Source organism: Mycteria americana, chromosome 2, assembly GCF_035582795.1.
Source record: "Mycteria americana isolate JAX WOST 10 ecotype Jacksonville Zoo and Gardens chromosome 2, USCA_MyAme_1.0, whole genome shotgun sequence".
In the NCBI taxonomy this organism is placed as follows: Eukaryota; Metazoa; Chordata; class Aves; order Ciconiiformes; family Ciconiidae; genus Mycteria; species Mycteria americana.
Window position 1 is genome coordinate 151,675,826 of NC_134366.1, and position 15,772 is coordinate 151,691,597.

The 15,772-nt window shown below is 35.6% G+C and overlaps 1 protein-coding gene across 1 annotated transcript; it reads right to left on the reverse strand.

The window, feature by feature from the left end:
* Positions 1–7,712: 7,712 nt before the first annotated feature.
* FBXO43 (F-box protein 43) lies at positions 7,713–11,682 on the reverse strand. Its single transcript, XM_075495757.1, has 4 exons — positions 10,205–11,682; positions 9,176–9,278; positions 8,053–8,238; positions 7,713–7,961 (listed from the first exon to the last, which is right to left on the reverse strand). Exons 1-4 carry the CDS (start codon positions 11,680–11,682, stop codon positions 7,713–7,715), a joined length of 2,016 nt encoding a protein of 671 aa, XP_075351872.1.
* Between the last annotated feature and the right edge of the window lie 4,090 nt (positions 11,683–15,772).

Genomic DNA, 15,772 nt, shown 5'->3' on the forward strand with positions numbered 1-15,772 from the left:
TCCTACCTATTGTTCTCCTGGACTCCAGAAGTACCTAGTTAAAGAATAAAGAACACATTAAGTTCCCAAATTCTCACCCAGTCTTCTTTTAAGAGACTAAAACTAAAAACATGCTGCCATTTTGATATTGTTTAAAATTTTACATGGGAATACTTAGCCCCTTACCAATTTTGCGTTTAAGAAAGTTAAAGTTTTCCCTTTCTTGTTCACTAAAGCCATCAGAACATCAATTAAGTATGAATAAAATGCATACGATAAGATATTTTTCCTGTGATCATTTTAAATCATGATAGATTGAGGAGGCACTTGTAGCTTATCCATACTTTGTAAAACTGTATTGGATTTCATTATCAAATACATCTTCTGTAGTTGGGACATAAAGTCCGGACCATGCAGCTTCTGAAACTATCAATTCTCAAATACTTCAACTGCAACACTTACATGAGAGTGTTACATTTTGTAGCCAAAACCAGGCTGGCATGGAGACTGCTGGATAATCCGAGTCCATGACTGAGAGAGGAACTGAGCCAGCAGGCACTGTTTAGACCAATCTATGATTCTATGATCTTGCCTGGTTGCTGTAGGACCTGGCTGCGTGCCTAGCATAGCTTCACCCTGTAAAGGAGGCCCTGTAGAAGTAATACCATCTGAATTGCTTCCCAGGGTGCCACTCTTCTCTTGAAGATTTTGGTATGCAGCTCCTGGGGGCAGGAATTATGGCCACCCTTGCTTTAAGCTATTCAAAACATTTTGCATTTGTAATGTTGAGTTAGTATGTAAGGGTTAAAGCAAGAAGAAAAACAACTAAAGTTCTGTTCTGTAAGAAAAATCTTTGGTGCCCCCTTGTGATAAAATATTTTTATCAACAGAATGTATGCATTTGAAATCAAGGACTATTTTCAGTGAGGAAAGCAATTCAACCCTTAAGATAATTAACTAACTTAAATATGAAATTGAGCAAAGCATTTCAATAATTAGTTTGTTTTCATGTTATCCATTCTGTGTTGTATGACATTCTCCCTGGATTACTCTATGACAATTATTTAAACGAAGGAAAAATTCCAGAACAGGAACTTAAACAGTGCACCAGTGAGTATTTCTGTTTGGAGCAGAAAACAGGACCCATATCTTGCCCTTCACACACACACACACACAAAAAAAAAAAAATGACACTCCCTCTTACTATGCCCCTTTGGGATACAGAGTCTTGGAACAATTTCTTCACAAAAACACTTCCAACAGCAAGGCTGGAAAATAACTGCATCCCAATAATAGTTTTTGTATGCCACAGAGTACACAATAGGAAAAGGATAAATGAAAATTGAACCTGAAATTCCAATATTTTGTGGGAGTGCTTCTTTTGTACAAAGTTTTTCCAAAGACAGGAGAACATTCTCAACACAACCAAAATTCGTGTTTAAAAGCCAAAGATGTTGCTATTGCCACAATCTGTGTAGCATCTAATCTATGAAAATGAGCACCAGGAAAGCGTGATGGATTCATAACAGAAGAAAACTTCATTTTGTATCCCTATGGTCTACATATAGGCTACGTACTAAGCTACTGAGACCTGGCAGAACAAGGCATTTCTAGGAACTGTGTTCTTCAGGTCTCAAACAAGGTATTACAGACAATTCAGTACATTGGGAACTTTAGGGTCCCCTCAGTGAACGTGAGATGGGAGTCCTCCATTTAAGCAACAGCAGCATTTTAGGATGCTAATTAACATTTTTGCTGAAGTGGAAGACAGCTGCACAACTGCTGACTAATTCTGCAATAACCTTGCAGCTCCAAATGATAACTTTTACCAAGCGTTACTATATTTATCTAGGGTACTATTGCTTCCCAGCTAGCTGTCCCTCTTTTGCCAGAAGTTACTATCCTCCTACCACTTCAGCTGGTTCTAGTCATGACACCATGTCTAAGTTTAAACAGCTTACAGAAACAGGTTTTTCACTACGATTCAGGATTGAAAAGCAGCAGCTGAAATGCAGGCACAGTTTCCACACCCCATTTGCCAGAGATTGAAGATACCTACAGAATTAAGACACAACCACCCTTGCAGAACTATTTTCAGAGTAAGTTTTAGAATGCAGAAGGGAAAAATTAGAGGGGCTTTTAACACATGAACTGCAGTCTCCAAGTCAGAGATTTATTTTTATATGAAGCTTCTAGTATTCAACATCAGTGTTTAGGAAGTTTCAGAATGCCATGCCATCCATATTTTCAGCTGAAGAGTTGGTTTCTTTAGTGCTCATCCATTAGCATCCAGCTCAATAAGGCCTTACCAGCATTTAGGCTGCCAACAAGTTTGGGCAGGTTCTAACACTGTACAGAGGCTTGTCAAAGTTAAGAGGAAAAAAATGTGTTAAGTCTTTTTGTAATGAGAATTTCAACTAATCAGAGCTCAGGAAGTCAGAAAGTAAAAGCAAGTTTTGTTGCTTGTTTAGGGTTTTTTTAACTAAAAATAAACACATCATTCCAAAGGAGTCAGATTTTGTTGGTGCATCTAACAAGTGATAACGGAATCTGCTAGATGTTTTACATCAAAAAATCCTATAAGATTCACTACAGAGAAACAATTTGCACTTATAAAAATATAATATAATCACACCAAATACTAAATCACCACAAGACTGAAGTAGAGAGAAAAAAGCCTGAAGCTTAGTAGTACAAAGTATGAGGTTATGCACTTAAGGTTCAGTAAGGATTTATCAAAAAAATTGGAATCTTTTCAAAATTTGTGAGAGGAGAATGTGGGAGTACTACACCTAGTGACTAAACTGCGAGTGTGCAGAAGACAAAAAAATGCTAATCATAGTATGCATTGGTCAAAGTATTTCTGGTAGAGAAAAGAAAGCCCTAATATTATTCAAGGTCTTGAGGAGGTTTTACCTGGAATACTGGTTGCATAGATTCAAATAGATTCCAATGGAAACAGTGAAGACTCGTTAAGACAATCCATGAAAAAGAGGTTGTATCTAAGAGATGAGACTAAGTTCAGAGTTTTTTGGTCAATGGAATAAAGGGTGAGGGGGTATTTATACTACACAATCATAACATTAGGGAAAAAAGTCTAAGGGGAGGAACAGATGTATAAAATAGCTATTGTAATAGCAATGCTGGGGAAAAAAGGCAACTGGTTAACTGAATAGTAGAGCAATCTGGTATAGGTCTCCAACATAAAGGTCATGAGACAGTATTCTACCCAGTTTTAAGACAGAACTTGATGAGTTGACATAAGAGTTGGCACTAGACTCCAGGAGTCCCTTCCTAATCTGACACTCCTGTATTTCTTCATGTGCCTATGAAAACAGAAAGAAAAGGAATTACTTGTATTAAAATTAACCTAAATGGCCTAAATTGCCTAAGGGGTACTAATGAATAAGCGATATATGGAATAGGAAAATAATCTGACAGATATTGATGAGCTCCTTAATTTAATAAATGAAAGTTTTTTATAATTTTTAGCTAGTTAGTGATAGAACATACTAACATTCCCTATCCTATAAACAACTCAAAAGATTTATAACAATTTTTTGCCTAAGCTTTTCTATACTTGTCACCAAGGAAAGAATGATCAGAGACTTAAGTAATTTCAATTTCCTTCTCACAGACCACTTGAGGTTTATGGTTGCTGCTCCAAAAAAAGAGATTTATGAAGTACAATTCTTGCAGCAACATCTGTCAGCAGCAAAAGGTTACTTCTAAGAGTTCTTTTTTAGAATTTAAACCCACAGCTCTGGCTCAAACCATGACCTTCAGAAATCTAAACACATTCCCTGGGCATCCTTTGTAGGCAATATCACTCCTCCCACTATAGATCATGCCTGTCTGAAGGGAAATAAGGATTGCAAAAATAAGGTTTTCAGCAGCAAATAAACCAAATATTATCTTGAACATTAAAATTAATCTCATTATCCCCATCTTTCAGGGTGAAAGACAATTCACTCCTCCCTTTCCAACAGTCTGTTGTCAATTGTAAGAAAAATTCTTGAGCTGGAGAATAATCATGGGCAGGATATTTTGGGAAACTCTTGACCATTGTCATTTCTACCCAAGGACCACTTTTGCATCCTTCTTCTCTGTGCTAGCTAGAAGCGTTAGCACCTGACCTCAGGTGTCTCAGAATTAATTCAGCTCAGCAGAAAAAGAAAGATGCTAGACATGAATCCCTAGGCTCCCTGACACTCAGGGACTGGGTTTTTGTTTGGGTTTTTTATCTTGTTGGGGGGTGTAGGGTGTGTTGGTTTTTGGTTTTGGTTGTTTTTTTTTTTTTTGGGGGGGGGGGGGGGGGGGCATGTGGTGTGGGGTTTTTTTGTTTTGTTTTTTTAACTATGTTCTCCTTTGCTGTTTCATTCAAGACCAGACTCATATAGCTTAGTGGTATATGATAGAGACTAATTAAGGGATACAGTGTACAGAAAAAAGCATACTAACAGGGACTCAAAAAAAGTTACTTCCACTCTCCTATCCCAAAGACTTCATTTCTGTCAATAATGCAATCAAATATCTATAACATACCTTGTGTTCTGTTAGATATGTTATCCTTTACCCACACATTAAGTATATCACTATTTTATTTCTCCCTTATGTCAAGGCATAAAGCTTATTTAAAAAAAAAATAAATAAAATCACTGTCAGAGAGGAGCATTACCCATAGACAAGAAGTCTGGCTATGTCACTGCCCCCCGCTTCTGGTGTAGCTGTGGACAACAGCAGAGAACTCATTACACCCAAACACCAGAGCATAGTTACATTCGTGATAGACCTAACTGAAAAAGAGACATTTGATTCAAGAAGAGATTTTTGTGAGGCAGACTTAGAAGGCAACAGATTTGAACATTAAAATAGATCTACACATGCCAAAACAAGGAGGAAAAAAAAAAAATGTTTAAAATTGTGAAACAGGGTTCAAGTATTTTTTTTCCTCTCAAGCTACTCCTTGTTGGATGCACACTGTAGATGTCAAAGATACTACCTTTAAAAACAAATAATGCCTATACCAGAATCAATTTACCACCCCTGTTCTCCTTGAATTATTCAGATTTTGGCAAAAGCAAACTCTTTGGATAAGGTCACATATCTCTTACCAGAATTTTTTCCTCAAAGGGAAAGGATACTTAACAACCGATTCTTAAACTGAGTTCCCATATGGCTTTCCATCCAAAGGTGCATCTGTTACAGAAATACTTTCAGAACTATTGCTAAAGTTTTCAAAACAAGGCTTGCACATCATGTATTTTTGGACAGGACTGCAATACCGCACATCAGAAAGTGAGCTAAGTCCTCTCACTGTCTGTCATAACACTCCCATCAATTTCAAGGATGCATTTAAAGCTTCATTCTTTTTTTCTTTTTTCTTTTTTTTTTTCTTAAATGTTAGAGACATTAAGTACATTGGTATTTAGCAAAGGTAAAATGCAGTGGTGCCAATAGCAGTCTGACATGCTATGATATGCTGTACTTATTCTGCATTGCAATTACTACTGTCCCCTATTTTATTTGATAGTTCAATGATAAGAAACAAAACTAATCCGAATTAAATTATTATAGTTACAAACTATATGCATTCAGATTCTTGTGTAATACAGCTTCCTACCTAGAAAGTTCTTCATGTCAATTCAACCTTTAATAGAAACTATTAAACATTTCTAAAAATCTATAGTTAGTTACTTTATACCTAAGAATAAAAGAACCAATCCAATAGTTCTCTGAACTGAATTAAGTACACCTTGAACACTTAAAGTTCCAAACAATTAGGAAAATTAAAATATTAAATCAAATAATTTAGCAGTTTTCCCCACTTGCAGTCTCCTCCTCTGTAATGACTTGCCATTCTTCCTAAACCAAAACTGTATACACACATACCTCTATACTCCCTAGCTTGTCCCAAAATCCTTCCCCTCAATTGTTCCTGCAGAATAGATTCTATATAAATTCCTCTTTCAGTCTTCCAGTTCAAGTGCTACCAGTCTAACCCTAGACAAGAGTAATGCAAAGGCTTAGCAAATACAAATAAGTATGGAATGAAAGTGTTGATAATTTTATTCATGCAATAAACATGATTTTCTGGCTGATATATCAGGTTTATACCTTCTTTAATGATACCGTGTTTGGTTAAAGTTAGTAGTAAAACTTCTATGTCATTTTACTAACCATGTTGTTCCTCCTTCCAAATGCTGTGGAGCTACTATCCCAGAAATCAAGTATGCTAAAAGTACTAACCAAATTACAAATCACAACAGTTAGAGATGAGAAATAGGAAGTGATGTTTCTAGAACATCCTGAAGTGAATTTTCCTGGTCCATTTGTCTTAAACATCCACAGATCGTGTGGAAAGAAAAAAAAAATCTCAGAAGTTGTTATTTGTAATTTTCAGACAATAAAAATAAAGGGATATGTGAATAAATATTAATAGAGGCAAATACACAGCTTATTGCTTAGTTTAAAGCTTTTTCTTTTTGTCAGGCTACTTTTTAAATAGCTCAATGACAAGGCTTACCTACAAATATACACAGTAAAATTACATCACAAATACAACACATAGGACAAAATCAGATGGAGAGTGGGGAAGAACCACCAGCTGACTACAAGCGTTCTGCAAGATGCTTGTGACAAATTAACTCCTTGAAAGGACAAGTAGGACAATATCAATTGGAGAAGTAAATTGATATTATATCTCATAGAGCAAGTACTGTGTCCACTTCTGATGCCTGTATTTCAAGCTGTTTACAATTACTAGGAGTTTAAAAAAAACAAACCACAAAAATCATTTGAGGTCTGAGAGGCAGATTAAGTTCTTTTTCTGTAAAGGATCAACATATTTAGTTCAAGAGCAAAATCAGTGAATTCCCTTAATTAAATCTACAGATAGAGAAAGAATTATTTCTAGCAGTAGATAATCCTTTAATTCGATCAGAAGTATGAAGATGATCCAGTATCTGGGAGCTGAAGTAAAGTCAGACTAAGTATAAAGGTAAGTTCACAACAACAAGGGTAATGCAACAGCATATTTAGATATGTGAATATATACTGTATCACCTGAGTTTTCAGGTAAAGACAAAATTCTGTAAGAAACAGTACAATAGAATATCCACAGAGCATCAGCTTGATTTAGAAATTACTATTCTATTGACTTGCATTACAGAGGCTAAGAGAACCAAATAATTATTCCAATATAAAATTCAGACAACCAATATATTGCTTTTGAGGTATCATTATTTGCATAGGTAGAGGGGTTTTTGCATATGTACCTAGTGCCCCACTAAGATATTTTTAAAACATTTACTGTAATTCAAAGTGAACAATAAATAAATCCCATTAAAAAGATTTTTTAAAAAAATAATTTTCTTTAATTTGTCATTAAGACAGGAATCACATTTTTAAACATCTATGAGGTGCTGTAAGCTAGATATTGAAGACTACATTTAAGATACTTTATTAAAAAATTTAAGATGTTAGTAAGTGCCTAGCTACTACACAACAGGTAAAAGATGACATAAAATGTTTTAAAATGTTCACTTTTTTCAAAAACAAAAATATACTAAATTGATTAAGATATATACATGAGAAGTTATCTTGATAAGTCAGCAAAAACACATTGAATGAGACTTTCAAAATGCATATATTTAAGAAGAATATGAACAAGATTAGGAGTTTAGGAGAAGGGAAAAAGGAATTAAATGTAAGGACTTACACGCCTTACAAATTTAGAGTCTTTTTAAATGTCTTTTGCTTTGGGCACTTCCTGGAGGAGCATCTTTTTTGTTCTTCCATTTTGCAGATAAACTATTACATTCTTTTGACCCATGGAAAGCATGCAGACATAAAATACAGAACTCAAATGCACATGCCTCTCTGCTACATAGTCCCCGTTTCTTTACCAATTGATATTTAGCAGGATATCGACATCTTGGACAGGGTTTTAGAGCTTCGTCAGTGAACAGAGTTTTAGCAACCTGTAGCAAGAGGAGGGAGAGAAGAGCTACTTAGTTCTTGTAAATGAAAATTTTCTAAAAACTGAAAGTGAAGAGTTTCTTAGCTACCTACTTTTATGTATTCTTCCTGTCTGCTAGTTGAATGGGGAACAGAACTGCATCTCCTGGGTGTAAGTTCAGTGTGTGAAGGTGGTGTTTGTACTACAGAAGTTCTGGCTTGAGCTTGAACAGGCCTTAGAGCAGATCTATTGAGAACATTAAGTCTTGTGGCAGCATCTTCAGCTTTCAAGAAATATTCCTATTAAAGTTTATAATTATAAAGAAAGAAAAAAAAAAACACAAAAGGAAGCAAATCAGGGTTTTGTAATTATAAAGAAAAAACCACAAAAGGAAGCAAATCAGGGTTTTATTTCATTTGGGATTTTTTGCCTTGTTTTGTTTTCCCTCTGCAACAACACATTAGAAAAGGAAATAATGTGTAGTGCATGTATTTCCCATTAAATGCTTTTATTTAGTAAGGGAACAAAAGACAGGAACCATTAAAAACAAAGTCTCATGAGCAGGGTAAAAAGCCAACAGTCTTTTAGCACTCTCTACTGGTCCTCATGTTTCTGAATTAGAAGACAACTCAATAGCAAGCATGGAAATAGCAAACGTAAGTTTTGTCACAATTAAAGCAAGGTTACACTGAAGTGTACATGTATACACACGTGGATGATCTAAAAATATTATACTGCTATTAATATGCTTACTTTTCTAGATACCCCTTAAAAAAGTTCTATATGTCCTTCTGATGTTCACAAGTACACCATGAAAAAGCTTAGTCACAAGCAGTCCTGAAGATAACCAGGAAATAGCCTGGAGTGGGTCCTATTGCACTGCAGACTAGAGTGAAATTGAAAGTGAGGAACAGCATGCCACAAAGGTATGAATAAGGTTTAAGATCCAAAGCCAGAATCAGTTGAGGAAGAGATCCTATAGGATTCTCAAGAAGGAGGGGAGAAGAAGAAGAAGGGAAAAAAAGTGTATTGCATGGTTGAAAGACTAGCTTTTCAACTGTCCACAGTTTGAGTACAATAAAAGCAATTACATTCTCATGTTAGAATCCTTCACATACTCATGATGGAACTGTCTCTATCAATTACCTTTCTGTAGCTTTACAAGATGTTTCCTCTTTCCTCTGACCTGTCTTCTTTCACACTTGAAAAAAATATTACCTTTGAGACGAACCTTACCCCAGCTTCTTCTTTCAGGTGTTTTATGTACAACTTTCTCCTCTTATCTGCACTTTTATCTTGTACAATGATTTCACGCCAGTTTTTGCTTACTTTCCAAATGCTGGAATAAAGTAATGAAAAAAATTATCTACTTGCACATTTTTGCCAAGTAGTACAGAAGTCATGATAGTAAGACTACCTTTTAAAGATTTTTGCATGATTTCATACACTGTTGGTCATTTTACAAACTACTGCTGTATACTTCAAGAGTTCACCATATTGTTATGAAACACAGATCTCATGTACTCTTATGCACCACTGTATGGAACAATAAAAGAGTCTAGAGAACAATTGCAGTATAAATAACACAGCATATCTTTGACTTACAAAATTAAATAAGTTTCTTCCTTCCCCATAAGCCACTTGCCAAGTTTATTTCTAAAGTCACATTTTTGTGTGTTGTGTTCTGAAAACATCTGTGCCCTTGTACTTCCACCTATTGTCCCATTCTCTTTGTAACTAACACCACATATAGCACTCTTGATTTCTTTGAAATAAGTGAGTTTCTATTAATTAAAAATTACTCTAAAACATTACTCATGAAGCAAAATTCTTTGAGCATCTTCGCACTTAGAAATAACTGAGGAAATTAAATACACAAGGAAAAAATCTAGAAAATGCGTTTTGGGTACTATGCATTATTGGAGAACTTGTAATGAGAAGAAATTACTTTCTAGGCTTGAAGAAATTTTTAATATATTTTAAAATTTACAAGTACTGTGATTTAGTTTTAAGTTTACTAATTCCCATGTTTGGCTTTGTTTGGTTTTTTTTTTTTTTTTTTTTTTTTTTAATTCCCCCATACAATATATTTTTAGAACTACACAGAAAGAGCCACTTGGTTAATGGTGACAAAACTTTTTAATTTCCCCAGAAACAAACAAATTCTATTGACAACACCTGCTATTCCAGAAGTTATTTTAATTTATTTGCAGAAACACATATTTTCACCTTTTTGGGAGGGCGGGGGAAAGCAGTAGTACTTACCTGCATAGACTTTCCACTGTCAAAGCATCTAAAACTATAGCAAGAACATGTTTTAAATTTCTGTATTTTAATTCTGTTAAAATATCTAATTTTTCAAGGCCCATTTTCTTGCCAATAAGTCCAGCAAGAACATGTTCTAATGCAAATATTTCTGTTCCATCAATATTCTCTGATATTTCTTTTTGGTCTGATCTTTGTCTTTGCAAGCAAATTTCATGAACTATTTTCAGAGCTGGAGTTCTTGAGAGATCTCCGTGACTTACAACTAGGTCTCCACTAGGCTGTTCTTCTAAAACTAATGCATGGTCTTCACTGACAAAGTGTCTTTCTTCTGTTAACACACATGCTGAAGTAGAAGGACTGCCATGATGATCTTCTGTCTCCGACTGTGAACCTTGTTCCCGAAGAGTGGGTAACCTTCTAACTCGTTCAAGTTTTCTTGTCTTTCTTTTACTATCCAGAATTTTGGAACCTTCTTTATGTTTTTGGAAGAGCTCTTGGAAAGATCCCTCATGATCAGACAATGAGTCTCCTGATTTGTCCAAATGAAGTGAATTATATCCACTATCTTCAGGTGTTAAAAGATCTGGGTAACTTGCCAGCTTAACAGGGGGAGAGTTTATATCATGTATTTCAAAGTTAAAGTTCTCTACAAGACTGTTGATAGAAGTCAGGAACTTACCCTCACTGGCCTCAGGTAACACACTGTAAGTAGGAGTCCTAAGCAACCCGTGACTAACACTCATAAGTACACTTTCATTGAATTCATTAGTGTTACTAACAATAACATCCTTACACTGAATTGGAGATAAGCATTCTGGTTCTAGCAATAAGGGGTCCTTACATTTGGACTCATCTAGTGTAGAAGTCCTTTTTTGTGAAAAGGAAAGTCTCCGTTTTGCACAATCGGGATTAGAGTCCTCAGTTTTTGAAGTGCTAGTTGTCAGAGGTTTGTAACTTCTATCTTTTGGAGAATCTGAAGCAGTTTGTGAAAGTTTTTCTTCAGAGCTCAAAACATAAGAGAATATTTTTTTCCTGCTGCTTCCTGAAGTAGCTTGTCTTTCACAGCATCCAACAGTTGTGCCAGCTGGAACAGTCTTAGATAAAAGCAGCCTCCTGCGTAGTGAAAAGCCTTTTCTACTCACTTTAGGAGTTTCAAAAAAGTCTGCACTTCTATTTGCTTCTCTTCTTTCTGATAAGGAGATAGAATTAATTTCATTTTCAATAGATGATGACACAGGAAAGAGGGCATTTGGATGAATGTGCTCAGAATGCTCTTGTAGCAATGATAAACTTGTTACACTCAGTGCTTCTTTATGTTCTACATCAGGTTCTTTTACTGACTCATTGCTTCTGCTGTCCAGAAATACTGAAGTGCAACATGTATCTTTAAAATTGGAATATTTAAAATTGCTGCTGGGAGATGTTAATCTATTTCTTTTAAGAATATTGAACATTACTGAATGACTGTCTGACATCTTCTGCTTGGCACTTTGACTTTGTAAATGAAGATACCAGTGCTATTTCTGAAACAAATGATAAAAGTAGTCACCAAAACACCCTCAGATTAGTGAGAAAGCCTTGTGTAAGTCTATCAAGCTAGCCGCCATGACGAAAGTATTTGCATTAGTCTTAGTAGAAACAGTGCTTATACATTAACACAAAGATAAGTTACAATCAAGTAGATGGTTAGAACGAGTGATTAAAATGCATAGTATACCATAAGTGAGGCAAATTAAAACGTACATCCAGTTAGCTAATTGATCTGCCAATCCTCATCCAAGGAAAAACACTTCAAATAAGCAACACGGCAACTAGAGTCTCATTTGTGCTGAAATTAGTGACAAAACTCCCTCTCATTCCAATAGGACCAAGATTTTTATTAGCACTGTGTTATTGGTTTATCCAACCGCTAACAGTTCAGTCCTCAAGAACTAGCAGAAGCTCTGGTAATAAATGAGTTTAGACAAAAGGCATTTTCTCTTTAAGAAAAATGAGAGGATTAATCATGAAGTCACAAGTCTACAGGTCTCCCTATTATGTACATCCCTACAGTCTCTGGAGGGAATAAAATTTGACTTTTAGTTACAAAGTGAACAGATCTACCTTAACATTTAAATGTTATTTTGTAAAGAAGCTATCTGCTTTTGCTCAGCTCTGTGGGTAAACTGAGTATTGTGAAGCTTTACACTTTAAAGAAACTGATGGACTGACTATACATCCTTTCACCATGTACATAGAAAGAAAGTTTCTTTTAAACTTAGTAATTATAAAAGCTTTTAAGAGTTGCTAGAAAAGTTACAAGTGGCTGATGCACCCATTTAAGTAAGAGACATAAGAATACAGACTTTTTTGCCATTCATACCTGGCAGAGTTTCTCCACCCTAACTAGAGTGGCAATAAGTCACTGCTTTCTGCACACAAGACATGGTAATCATATAAAAGATGTTATGAATAATGCCCATATGAGGGCTGTTCTCACAGAAACCATAGTAGTTCACATCAATGTTTTAAGACTTTCAAAGTTTGAATAAGCACCTTTTACTGGGGTATGTTACTGGCCTCTAAAACTGGTATTTTGGAACATAAGCCTGGAAGTAGTAATTGAATTTTCAGAACAGACAAAAATAGGAATCTTTAAAGGTGGCTTAAACACCAAATATTAAGACATGGCTAATATCCCAACAGTCCTGACTTAGTCAAGCCCTAAGCCACCAAACATGAGCAGTGGGAATCCAAATTGCCTGGAAGGGGGAACTATTCTTTGATGATCTTGGGTCATTTAATTAGCATTTTTTGACCCATATGGAAGGCACTTTGTAAGATCATTGCAATACAGAAAGTGCTTTGGTTTGTTTTCCACTTTGAGGAGACAGCAACATATAGAAGTTCAAAAGAAACAGGATATTAAACAGCAGACTCTGAGAAGTTGGCATAAAGGCCTATAGAATCATGCTAATATCAGTATGACATCAAACAGATTTAAAACAAAAACAAAAAAATCCATCCACATAATTGAGAAAAATTCTTCCAGGAAAGAAAGGTATGTGAAAATAATTCCAAGATGACGACAAACTCTGAAGTCTGGCCTGCTTCCTTTCACTCTCCCATTTACCTCTACAAGTACCTTACTTTCACATTTGTTTTCCCTCACTGCTTTTTCCTCATTCCCTGTTTTTACTTGGTGAAATAAATGACAGCACAAATAGGAAACACAAGGGCATAGCTTTAAGCTACTTATTACATGAATTAGGGATAACTTCCTTGACAGTGCAGGACCAACTCCAAGCAGTGTCTAGTGTTTCATCTGCATCACTTTTCATCATTTTAGGCAATAGGCTGAAAATGCTGTCTCATGAACTAGAAAATAACTTTTAAAAGATAGGAAAAGGGTATAAAGAGTCTCTCTGTAGTGCATTGCTGCTCTTCAGTTGATTTTTCATGCTATGAGCAGAGGACCACATCAGCATAGCTCTTCTTTTTGTAAAAGGATGAAGACCTATAAGAGACCTATAGTAACAATAGGGCATTCTATTTGTGTAATCTACAAAAAGAATAGAGGTTTCATTTTCTATGCTGAATTTTGGTAAACTGCAGTTAGTCAGCAAACGTTGCCAAGAGATATTCCTACCAAAAATGCTGATGGACAGAGATTTAAGTTTCAAATGCTATTTAGAGACAGCTATTCAAAATCTCAATCCCACCAAAAAAAAAGTCACATACCCACACTTACCTTTAAAAATATTATTATTTTCCTTAAAGACAGCCAAGCTAACCACACATTTAACAAAAGTGCACAGGCTTGCAGGTTTAGAAACTTAAGGTTCAGGCAGCATGCTGAAAAAAAACAACAAAACGAAAACTCACACTTGCAGTTTCATTCTCAGACATTCCATGGGAGAAATTATCTAATCTTAGGAACAACTGAGAGTAGAGGAAATTTAAAATATTACAGTATAAAATAATTTAAGCAAACTTGTGTTTCAAGTAACATAAAATCACAGAAAAACAAGTTTTTGCAGCTGTAGGGGAGATCAGAATAGCAGAGTTAAAAGGAATGTTGATAATTCAAGTAAAAGCCAAAAATACGCTGTAAATACGCCAATGTCCATCAGGGGGAGCCTGAGAGCTTACTATATTGTTTTGAGAGAACAACTTCGAAAAAAATTATAGGGAAGCCACTGCAATACAGACACTGAGTGAACAATGTCCATTAAACTTCTTTACAGCAAATCCCAGTATACACCTCAGTTTTGTATACACATTGATTTATTTTAAAATGCAGTACTTGTACAAGTTAAGGTTTAATTTAACACAAGGTCTCATTTTACAAATACAGTACAGAAGGGAAAGCCTTTCAGAGGTGCTGAACGTATCTCATAATAGAATGAGATGCTACTTATATTCAGAGATGCCTAATAAAACCTCTTATGATGTGTCTAGTATTTTATAAGCACTTCCTTCTTTATGAGGAGAAAAGTTTCATCTACTAGATTTGATACATAACATCAAGCCCTTTTCATTTGGGGATCTTGAAGTAATTTCTGGAAGTATCATTAACCTTGTTTTAGACATTATAAAACAGATGTGTAGGGAAGAAAAGACTGGTCACACAGCAAGTCAGTTACAAAGGAAGAAATAAAATGCATATCTGCTAAGTGTAGGTTCTTTTGCTCTATACATTTCTCATATCTATTATTAATTTTGTAGTTCTCAAATTGATCTACAAGTCAACTGCAAACTTTCTGGCAGGGAGCAAAATATTTCATATTCAGAGACCCAAACTAAATTAAGTACAGGATTCAGACATTTAGACAAGGAATAATTTCTGATAAGCTTAGCCTTACAAAGCGTCCTAAAGAAGTAAAAATGTTGGTTACTAGAAGGCAATGTAAATGGTGCCTGTAACTTAGACATGAGTTCTAGAATGGAGTCACGCCTGTTTCTGATACTAATTTACATTCCCCAGTAAGACACACTGAACATTTATGCCTCAAGCAAGATGTTTTCTGTCCTTGTTTGTCACCATTCACCATTGTTAACAAAACAGATAAAAGCAAAGTTTTGGTGATACAAGAGTATTTTCTCTGTTATTTAAACAGATATCACATCTGCAGTAAAACTGACTTTCTCAGAAGACTCTGCTGTTTGAGCACCCAGCTCTAAAAACAGAGAAGTCATTAATACCTTCAAAGGTATTAATATTGAAGATGGCATAGCTAAATCCTATCTGTAAGATGTGGGTCACTTACCCTAGCTTGTGAAGCAACTCGAGATCTTCCAAAGCAAAGGTGCTGTATTCAAAGTATTGTTTACACCTACTGACAACTTAAAGTGAGAAAGGATGTGGAGAGAAAAGAGAGAGATGCAAGAGAAACATTACCCAGCTGAGACAGTTTTCAGGTGGTCTATATATGCGTTCACTGCAATGTCTAATTACCCAGCGATGAAGATTATTGACGGCTACCTAGAGACCAGCACCCGAGGGTCTCTCAGTCACCTGGAATGCCGGACACGAGCAAAGCAACAGCTTCACCCCCTCATCTGGCAAATCGCTGGGCACAGGAA